The 11,095-nt window shown below is 38.3% G+C and overlaps 1 protein-coding gene across 2 annotated transcripts; it reads right to left on the bottom strand.

Moving 5' to 3' along the window:
* Window positions 1–4,274: 4,274 nt before the first annotated feature.
* Window positions 4,275–10,843, bottom strand: UQCRH (ubiquinol-cytochrome c reductase hinge protein). Of its 2 annotated transcripts, XM_019749391.2 has the most exons (5): window positions 10,683–10,795; window positions 7,719–7,745; window positions 7,084–7,231; window positions 6,815–6,976; window positions 4,275–4,490 (listed from the first exon to the last, which is right to left on the bottom strand). In XM_019749391.2, exons 3-5 carry the CDS (start codon window positions 7,144–7,146, stop codon window positions 4,458–4,460), a joined length of 258 nt encoding a protein of 85 aa, XP_019604950.1. In that variant the 5' UTR covers window positions 7,147–7,231; window positions 7,719–7,745; window positions 10,683–10,795; the 3' UTR covers window positions 4,275–4,457. The 2 variants fall into 2 exon arrangements, with proteins under 2 accessions (XP_019604950.1, XP_019604949.1); XM_019749390.2 differs by lacking the exon at window positions 7,084–7,231 and having other exon boundaries at window positions 10,683–10,843.
* Window positions 10,844–11,095: the final 252 nt, after the last annotated feature.

Raw genomic sequence — 11,095 nt, 5'->3', positions numbered from 1 at the left:
TTTACTTTTCTTTTTTTTAAAATTTTATTGGGTAACAGAGTGTTTTTTCCAGGACCCATCAGCTCCAAGTCAATGCGTTGTCCTGTAATCTAGTTGTGGAGGCCACAGCTCAGCTCTAAGTCCAGTCACCATTTTCAATCTAGTTGCGGGGAGGGGCACAGCCCACCACCACATGCGGGAATCGAACAGGCAACCTTGTTGTTCAGAGTATGTGCTCTAATCAACTGAGTTAACCGGCCACCCTGTTAGCTATATTTTAAATAAATTTTTAAAGTAAGATAAAGTATCTATTATATTTACACCTGTATTTCCCATTTCTGGGACTGTTCGTTCCCTTGTGTAGATAATTTTTTTCCCCTGAAGAACTTCCTTTAATATTTCTTGTAGTCCAGGTCTACTGACAATGAAGTCTCTCACCTTTCATTTATTTAAAACATCTTTATTTTGCTTTTATTGAAGGATATTTTCAGTAAATACAGAATTCTAGGGTCAAAATTTTCTTCTTTCAACACTTTAAAGATGTTTCTTACAAAAAGTGTGTAGTAATTCTTTGTGCCTCTGTATGTATCTTTTCCCTTTAAGATTCTTTTTTTTTTCAACTTAAACTTATTGGGGGTAACAATGGTTAGTAAAATTACATAGGTTTCAAGTGTACATTTCTATAATACATCATCTATATAGCATATTGTGTGCTCACCACCGAGTCAGTTCTTTTTAAATTTTCTTGGTAACACTGGTTTTCAGCAATTTGAGGGTAAGTGACTTGGTGTGATTTCCTTTGTGTCTATTCTGGTTGGGTTCTGTTGAGCTTCTGGGAACTGTGTTTATAATTTTCATCAAATTTGGAAATTTTCAACCATTACTGCTTCAAATACTTTTTTCTCTCCCTGGGCTCCCTCACTTTCTGTCTTCTGGGCCACCACTTACTTTTTCCTTGTTCATTTATTTTTAATGTTTCTTTTTTCTCATTTGTGCTTCAGTTTGTATAGTTTCTGTTGCAGTGTCTTCAAGGACATTCCAGTGCACTGATTTGTTTTTCTTCTTTGGTGTCTAATCCTTTGTTAATCTTGTCCAATGAATTTTTTATTTCAGATATTGTATTTTTAATCTCCAGAAATTGTTTCATTTTTATATTTTCTACTCATTATGTTCTTGATTTTCATTAAATCCTTGAGCATATTTGTAATAGCAATTTCAAAATCCTTGTCTATTATTTTATCATCTCTGACATTCTGGGTCTGTTTTTGACTGTTTTTCTCCTTGTCACATTTCCCTGCTTCTTTGCATGCCTAGGAATTTTTAATTGAAAGCTTGGTATTGTGAAATTTACATTGTTGAATGCTAGATTTTGTTGTCTTCCTTTAAAATACCTTGAACTTTATTCTGGCAGTCTTTTTTGTGAATCACTTTGATCCTTTCAAGGTTCCTTTTTAAGATTTATAAGTAGTCTCTCTCTAGGGCTAGTTTTATCCCTATGCTAACGCGTCCCCTTCTGGAGTTCAAGTTCAATGATCCAAGTGTTTCAACAAGTTCAACAGGAACTTCCCACATTAGCTGGTCAAAACTCAAACATTTCCCAGCCCTCTGTTAGCTTTGGGAATTATTCAGTTTACAGCTACTCATTACTTTTTTGCTTAGATACAAGGAGTTTCACCCTATTCATTTGTATCTCAGTATTCAGCAACAGACTCAAGCATCTTCTAAGCGGAACTCTGGAGCTGTTTCTCTATAATTCCCTCTTCTCTGTGCTAAAACTAGTAACATTTTACTAATCATTCACTAAAATCTGAGTAATGAATTTGAGGATGTTTACTATAAAATTTCAACTTTGCTGTATGTTTGAAAATTTATTAAGACGTTTCAAAATAATCAGATTACATACATCAAATACAATGCCACCATTAGTAAAGGTATTTGTGAGATTACATTAGGTTGGTGTGAAAGTAATTGCTGTTTTTACAATTTTTTTTAACCTTTTCAACCACAATTACTTTTGTACCAACCTAATACACCAGAAATGGGTTTTAAATCAGAAGTGGCTGGGAAATGCTGGCCAATCCTTCTAGCGAGGACAATAGGTTGAAAGAGCTTCTAGGTTCATGTTTCCCTTTGTCCCATTTTTGCAAACAAAATGGAGATTCTCAGAAACTCTACTGCCATATGTTCATCTATGAAATGTCCCTCAGTCTTGCTGGCGATACTGAGTATCAGACTGGTGATTACTTCTGAGGCACAATGTACTCATTTTTGGCATGGCTCACTTTCTGTCTGTATATAACTATTTGTATATAACTTTCTCATGTGCAGAGGTTGCAAACTAGTGAGCCAGAGCCAGCCCATAGATGGGTTTTATAATATTTGGCCTAATGCTTTCAAAAAGTTATTTGTACACATTTAAAAATTGGGAGATTTCATATAAAACTTGGATTTCTGGCTCCGTAACAAGTGGCCTGGCAACACTGGATGCACATTCCCACATAGCAACAGCTGACTGCAGTGCACAAGCACTTTTCCAATGCCTACAGGGCCTGCTTCCCTCAGTTACCACTCAGGTGGTTGAGTTGGCAACTGCTAGATCTCTGCTGTCTACTGTAACCACTAGTCACACATGGCTATTTGAATATAAATTAATTCAAATTTTATTTAATTATAATTAGATAACACTTAAAACTCAGCATCTTAGTCACATTAGCCACATATGGTTAGTAGCTAGTATATTGGATAATACACAATAGAACTTTGCCATCGTTGCAGAATGTTGCACTGGACAGTGCTGACCTAGCCTGTCTCCCCAGTTGGAACAGGGAACGTTTTCCCTATTTGAGCAACATACATTTCTAGCAGTACTGTGAAGCCACATCACTATTTACTGTATTTAAGAGAAAATATGATAAACTCTAACACTAGACATGGGATTGTGAATGGCTCACAGCAAGGTGTGTTAACTTTAAGTCTGAAGTCAGCCTCTGTTCTACACATTTGGGACTTACTGGGGTATTTTATTTTTAATAATTTCAAACTTTAACATTGATACATCACTGCCATCGACTGTTTATAGATTCAAGTTTACTAATTATCCCAATAATGTCCTTAATAACAAAAGGATCCAGTTTAGAATTGCATGTAGCATTCAGTTGTCTTTCGATTCCTTCTGTCTAAAACAGTTCTTCAGTCTTTCCTTGACTTTCACAAGCTTGACACAATGAGGGTTATTTTATACAATGTCTAATTTTACACAATGTCCCTCAATTTATCTGGTTAGATTCAATTTATTTTTTGCTGGACTTAGTGATGCTTTTTTTTCCTCATTGCTGCCTGCAGGTGGTATTTATTTGTTCCATTATTGGTGATGTCAGCACTCATCTAAGCTATTGCCTGCCAAGCTTCTCTAGTGTACTTTTTCCTTTTGTAATTAATATGTTTCCCCTTCCTCACCAAACTTTCAGTTGATTCACTTATTTATATTGGTATGGATTCTTGGGTTCCTATTTTATTCAGTGGTTTATAATCTAATCCTGTCGTATATTTTGATGTTCAAATTGTCCCATATTTGACTAGCAGTTTTACATACTTTTGAAATGTCCCTATCATTGAGTACCTCCTTCTTTCTGGAATGACAAAATGTTCCAGACTTATCTTGTACTTTCCCTGCCCAGCTCTGGAATTAACTAATTTCTCCAAGGAGCCCTGGTTCCTTTTATTGGTGAATGAAGCCCTCTTTGTGGGCTGAGCTAGAGAATATATGTATTCCCTATATGTACACATACTGGTATCTGTATTTACTTACATTGAAATCCATATTTATTCATATCAGTGCAGGGTTTATTCTGGGTTTTTCCTTTTCCATATTTGTAACTCCATTCTCTGCTAACTCCCATTATAACCAATTTCTCATTGCCAGTACCGCCTACCCAGGTGCCCTTTTTTCACCCTGCTTAGACCCCAGTACCTCTCCCTTCACACCCTCCCTTACTCCCTTTTTAAAAAAATATCTTTTTAAAGAAAAGCAACCTTGTTGGACACAGACCAAAAACTGTCAAAAGACACTTCTGGATAAGAAAAGCTTTCGTGTGAACTGAGTACTTAATAATATTAAGCAATTGTTAATTTAAAATGTGATAATGGCATCAAGGGAAATAAAAAAATTTAAAAGTCCTCATCATTAAAGAGATACTAGGTGATGGGCACAGAGGGGTTGATTATTATTCTATTACATGTTTGAAAATTTCAAATTAAAAAAATTCGAATTAAAAATAAAGGATAGGAGGCAGGTCTGCAGATCACTGGACTTTATTAAGATGGAATCACTACTAATTACATAGAAGCTACTTGCTTAAGACAAAATCCATGAGGTTCACATGAACTCAGTTACACAAATAAGAAACAAATGGCATATTCAAAACCATGAGGAAATACCCTGATGCCCAGGTGATGCTGGGGTGAATGAGTCTGCACATTTATTTCAAGCTGTTAAAGAGTTTGTGGGCCACCTAGATGGGGGAAAGAAAAGAAGTCATTAATTGGCAGCTTTAATGTCATGACTTACAAGGTCCTTCATGACCTGGAACAGTACTGCCCCTTCTCTCACCACTCCCCTTCTCACACACTCTTGAGCCATACTCTTGAAGGGTAGTGAACTCCCTTCAGTTACTCGAATCTCCCTTCTACCTGGAACTTCCCCCCCTTTTTTCATCTTTTTCTTTAGAACTTAACATGTCATTTCCTGCAAGTCTTCTCTAAACAAGCCCTATCCCCACACAAATCTGTCCCTCTGTCTTCACCACAGAAACTTATACCTCCCATATCACAGTGCTTAATAATTCAGCAAATATTTATACAACATCTACTATACGCCAGGTACTGTTCTAGGTGCTGAATGCGTTACAACAGTAAGGAAGACAGTATCTCTCTCTTTTATGGAACTTAGAGAATAAGGGAAATACAATATACATATAAGGTATATGTGAAGAAAATAAAATGGTGTGGGGGGTAAGCCATTTTAAAAAAGGGGTCAGTGAAGGCCATCCAAAGAAGGTTACACCCAAGAGACTTACCAGTTTAATAACTGTTCTACTTCTGACACCTATGCTGGCTCATAACTCAGTGAAGGAAGGGACCATGCCTCTCTCACTCCCAGATCTTAACATGTGCTTTGCTTCTAAAAATATTTAAATAACATAAAACTTACCCTTTAACCATTTTTAACTATACAGTTCTGTGGCATTAAGTACATTCACACTTTCCTGCAATCGTTAATCTCTAGAACTTTTTCACCTTCCTAAACTGAAACTCTATACCCATTAAATAATTCCCCATTTCCCCCTTCCCTCAGCCCTTGGCAACACTGTGAACTTGACTACTGAAGGTACCTCATATAAGTGGAATGACATTGTCCTTTTGTAATTGGTTTATTTCACTTAGTATATCTTCAAGGTGTATCCATGTTATAGCATGTGTCAAGGCAAGTTTCCTTCCTTTTTAAGGTTGAATAATGTCTCATTGTATGCATACACATTTTGTTTATCCATCCCTCCATCAATGGACACTTGGACCCCCGTTTTGGCCATTGTGAATGTTGCTGTGAACATGCATGCACAAATTCTTTTCAAGTCCTTGAACAAAATCTCAATTCTTTTGGGGAATATCCTGAAGTGGAATTGCTGGATCAATATAGTAATTCTGTTTGGAATTTTGAGTAAAGTGCTTGATTTCCTTTTATTGTCAAATAATATTTCATTATATGGATATATCACATTTTATTTACTCATTTATTAGTTGATATAATGTCTACTTTTTGGCCATTATGAATAATGCTTCTACTGTGTTTCCCCAAAAATAAGACCTAGCCGGACAATCAGCTCTAATGTGTTTTTAAGCAAAAATTAATACAAGACCTGGTCTTATATTATAGTAATATAAGACCCAGTATCATATAGTCTCATAGCATATAAGATCCAGTCTATTACATTAAAGTAAGACCGGGTCTTATATTAATTTTTGCTCCAGAAGATGCATTAGAGCTGATTATCCGGCTAGGTCTTATTTTCGGGGAAACACGGTATGAATATTTGTGTACAAGTTTTTGTATAGACCCATGTTTTCATTTCTCTTAGGTGTACGTCTAGGAATATAATTGCTGGGTCACAGAATAATTCTATGTTTCATCTTAGAACTGCCAGCGTATTTTCCACAGGGCTGTACTAATTTACATTCCCATTAGCAGTGTATGAGGTTTCCAATTTCTCCACATAGGCCAACACTATCTTTCTGATGGGAGCCAATCTACTGGACATGAAGTGGTTATCTCATTGTAGTTTTGATTTGCATTTCCCTGATAGCTAATGGTATTGAACATCTTTTCATATGCTTATTAGCCACTCAATCAGTTCTAATATAAGCAACCATATCAAACTTTGCCTGCCCTATAATTTAAAACATCTTACTGTTGTTAAAGAGTCAAATACAAATTCACTTAAAAAAAAATGTTTTTTGGACCAACTACTATGTAGGAGGATATAAATTATCCCAAAGAATAGCCTGTTACTTAGAAGTACGAAATCTAGCTTCCCCACTGTTTAACAGTATAAGTTGGGATGTCATTTCTTTTCTCTGTAAAATGGGGATAATGACACCTGACTCCAGTGAAAGTGGTATGATTAGGTAAGATTACTCATGTAAAATGCTCAGCACTGTACCTAACATATATTGAGCCACAGTAAATGCTTATTGATGGATCTGCCCCTAGGATGGAAAGGTTGTCAGCACCAACTCTTCCCTGGCCACTGTAAGCTTTCCTGACTTTAGGCTGACTTACACAGTGGTCCCTTGCATGCAAAAAGTCAAAGAGCTCCTCCGTGCAATCCTCCTCTGTGTGTGACCTAGAGGACACACGTTCATCACAGAGCTCCAGCCGCTCCCGAGCCTTTACACATTTCTCCAACTGCTCGCATTGCTCTCTCACTGTTGTTAGGGGATCCTGAAGGAGAAACACAGCAAAAAAACCAAAATGGGGGTTTCAGGAGGTGATCCACAAACCATATACTTTAATACAACCACCAAACCAAGGTGCTGCCTCTGAATTACCGTGCAGAAGGCCAGCTGGCAGAGCCACACTGCCGCCAGAAATGGCAGAATGGGGTCTCCCATTCAATTCTGATGCTAAGTAGTAGGGAAAAGTTTCACATTCCTGCCTTCCAAGGTTGCCAGTATGCACTGAAAGCCTCAGTCCTATCTGAAAAACAAGGTGGTAAAGGAAACCTGGCCAAACTTGAAGATCTACAGGAGGCCTTACTTGTTAACAAAGCATTTTGGGATATGTAATGTCTGTGAATTTCAATTCCCCTTGTCTGACAGTCAGGCCTAGGCACCCCAGTTGCCCAGCTAGAAAGGTAATGCTAGCATGGAGAAGGGCCATTTAAGAAAAGTTCCTTCCAGAATTCTTTATTAAACCACAAACAGCAGATGACTGAGTGCCAGGCCCTCAAGATGCTGCTCTGCTCCCTGACATAACTGGAGAAGTCCCAAAGCCAGAAAAGACTCAGCTTTCCAGGCTCACACCCCCAAATACTCCACTGCACAAGAAGGAAGCATTAAAGGCTTTTCCCACTCCCATTCTCTCCTAGGTATCAAGTATAAAGACTCCTTAAAATGGCTTCAGAGTTTCTTAAAGCTCAAACTTCCTTTTACCGAGATGGTTCCAAACCTGAGACAGCTCTTACCACTAATTCCTCCTCCTCCTCTTCCTCCTATAAAAGGAAAGCAAAATTAAAGTCAGCAGCAATTTTAAGACATATATATTACCAATCATTGAGGATAGACATTATATTAATCATGTTTTAAATTTTCTGTATTTTATGGTATTTTGACATTTGCTAATCGTGAAGATAGTCCCTCCCCGGGCTGGCTAATTTCTAGAGATAACAAACAACTTGTTGAGGGCATGCCTCTCATATGCAAACCAACCAATCCAAAACGCTTGCCACCAACCACTTCCTTTATCTAACTCTCCTACACTTAAAGCAATTATTGCCCCTGCCCTAATCACCCCAGGGTCAAGTACCAAACAACTAGGGATCACCCCTGTAGCCCAAAGCCCACAAAAATGAATCAAACTGTCCAATCCTAAACTTGCTAAAGAAACCAAGAGTCTGGTTTCCCTTATTCCTCTGCTCCTTACTGGTCCAGGCACTTCCCCTGGGTGGAGTGGCCTGCCCCCTTCTCTTGGGAACTATAATAAACTTTTCTTTCAAAAACAGTTGTCTCATGTCTGTAACCTTATCATTCCTGATTTTAAAAAATCCTGGGTACATTTCAACTAGGACACACTATCTCACTTTCATTAGCAACAACTTAAGTGAGCACAACACCATAAAGTTTATAAAGCACTTTCATATCTGTAATGATTTGATTAATCACAACAGCCCCTAAGGGACTCCCAGTTGAGAGATACCAAACACTAATTAGACATGTTCTGATATAGATTCAAGCTGTCAGACTTCATATGGAATCTACATAACTTCAAAGTATTTTGTTCTAAATTCTGGTGGGGCCCATTATCACCAGAAACAGCTAAGCTAAATTTAGTCCTGACATCCCAAACCAAGTTAGGAGGAAAACTAACACCTTTTTCTAGATTCTGAACTTGAATAGGAAATATGAAAATGGCCAAACCTAAACTTATTTTGAGCCAGAACTTTAAACTAAAGATGGTTACAGCCTGTGCTTTTTGGCTTGCTTTACTCCCAGGACTCTTAAGTAGACAATCAATATAAGCGTACCAAAGGTCTACACGACTCCATTCACAAGCTTGGAAACACTACGCCGTACATGTTTATTTCTGATTCAGGTGCACAATCGCAAACTTAATTTCCTTTCTTCCAAGGGGAGCAGTGTAAAAAATTCCCTGTGGGAGCACCAGCAAGGCCCAAATATGGGCCACAACAGACTCTATCTGATCAGTATGTCAACCTGTCAAAAGGAAGGTGTTTGCCTGCCTGAGTATGCACCTGACCACATTTGTGGGAAGGGAAAAAAAAGGTATAGAGAAATAAAAAGAACTAGCTTGGCAATCCCTCATTATGTTTTCAAAATTCCAACACAATCTGCCTTATCTTTACCATGCCCTTCAGAAAAGGGTCAAAACTCATGAAAGCTAAGAGGGCTAGGGCAAGTTCAACTGTAGCCAAGCTATTTGTTTCCACAATTGGAAAAGGTCTCTTCTAAACATGAAGATCTATTTAGGATGTAAAATTCTAGTTTTTCATTAAACAGGGTTTCTTAACCTTGCTTTTTAAACAAAATTCATACTAAAAGTTTTCCCAAAAAACTAAAATCACATTCTGCCTGAGTTGGAAACCAAAATTAGTATCCTAGAAGCAAGACTTTTATAGTTACATCATTTCCCTATTAGCAATGCTTCTACATTTATCATTTTGTGTCCTTGATAATTTTGTGTCAAATGTATTTGGCTTGTTTTGGAAAAAGAAATCCAAACCGAAGTCTGAATATGGACTACTTCATGTACAATTTCTAGTCAATGAGAAAAGCCAAGGTCACACTAAATAAAAAGATTTAATCTCCAAGAGGTATAGGTTCTTCATTGAAAAAAAAATCTCAGTTTTCCTAACTTTAAAACTGACTACTTATTTACTTTCTTCTTCTCATCTACTGCTGTGGTGAACCCTACTGAACTTTATAGTATACTTTCTGCTGAACTTCCTGAGGCTTAGCTCCAAGTCTTTCTCGTCCTCTTTCTTAAAATAGTAAGACAAGGAAAAATTATGGGATAAACTAGTTTCCAACTATTCTGAACCCATAAGCACAGAAAATAGCTGCCCCAATGTGACCAGAGAACGGAATAGATAGGAAATGTGATTGGAAACAAAAGCTAGCTGGCTTCTGTAGAGCTCTGTAGCACTGTGGCTAAGTCTTAGCCCTGGCACCACGCTGCTTGGTTCAGTTCCTGGCTCCATGATTTATTACTTGTGTGTCCTCAGACAAGATATTCAACCTCTCTACCCTTGTTTCCTCATCTGTAAAATGGCAATAATAGTATCTAATACCTCACAGGACCATTGTGTGGTTTAAATGAATTAGTACATACAAAGCACTTGAAATTGTAAGTAGTCAAATTATTATTACATCGGCATTCTTACTCTAGGAAAGAGCTCCTTCTTTCATTGCTGAATTATACTGCACATTCCTACATTGTCCCCAAAGATACCTTTCCCCAACACCCACAAAGAAAAAAAACAAAACAGTTTTTCTGGCCTAACTAGTATAAGGCCAATTTTCCAGAACCTCCATAGGAGATTGTGGCAGAGATTCCTGAGCTGAGGACTAGGGTTGGTCATTTGCTCCCCAAATCTGTCAAATCAGGGACCAGGACACCTGACTGACTAAAAATGTAGGTACTATTTTTACAAAATTCTAGTCAATACAACATTTTCGCTCTCGTTAAACCTTCACCATATTCATAAAATGGGGAAGTCGAGGCCCAGAGAAACACTAGTCAACTACTTGCCCAAGGTCACTCAATGAATTCTGGGGAAGGGTCGAGGAAACCAGTTCTCCTGACCCTGCAAATTCTAGGGGGTAGAGCAGGACCAAGAGGGCCCCGGGCGTGTTTTGGCGGGCTAGGTCCTGACCCTCGGTATAGAGTCGACTCGATCGCCTCGCCTTACCTGCTTGGGATCTCCGGACCCGGTCAACATCATTCTCTCGTCCTCCAGCCCCATGTCCGGCTACGGTTCTGGTCAACAAGAGCAGTAACAGCGGCACCTATTCCACTTCAGGATCAAGAAGGACTTGTAAGGGTCACTCGGCGGATATCCGGCGATCTGGCCGGAAGTGCGGCAGACTAGTCGTTGTCGCGAACACACGCTCCGATTGGCATGTACCACCGTCCATAGGCAAGGGATAGGGGTAGCTGGTATTTGCACTTGAGGAGGATTTGCTAAGACATATCCCCTTAGTCACTCCAGACCCAAATACGTTGATTTAGTGATTTAATTAAAATATCATATTCTAATAGACTTGGGAAGTATGTAGACTTATGCTCTATTCCTTTAGAGCAGTTCTTATTCTTACCCACATC

Source organism: Rhinolophus sinicus, chromosome 14 (assembly GCF_057876585.1).
Source record: "Rhinolophus sinicus isolate RSI-liver-muscle chromosome 14, RSI-T2T, whole genome shotgun sequence".
Classification (NCBI taxonomy): domain Eukaryota; kingdom Metazoa; phylum Chordata; class Mammalia; order Chiroptera; family Rhinolophidae; genus Rhinolophus; species Rhinolophus sinicus.
Note: the sequence above shows the minus strand (reverse complement) of the source record. Positions and strands in the feature narration are given on the sequence as shown.

What these genes read in the sequence shown, in the direction of transcription:
- UQCRH (XM_019749390.2), bottom strand. Translation starts at nt 10,736, where the DNA reads ATGGGGCTGGAGGACGAGAGAATGATGTTGACCGGGTCCGGAGATCCC. An exon ending in GGTCCGGAGATCCCAAGCAG is followed by an intron (nt 7,746 to 10,682) that starts GTAAGGCGAGGC and finishes TTCCTTTTATAG; the next exon opens with GAGGAAGAGGAGGAGGAGGA. An exon ending in TGCATGCAAGGGACCACTGT is followed by an intron (nt 4,491 to 6,814) that starts GTAAGTCAGCCT and finishes TCCCCCATCTAG; the next exon opens with GTGGCCCACAAACTCTTTAA.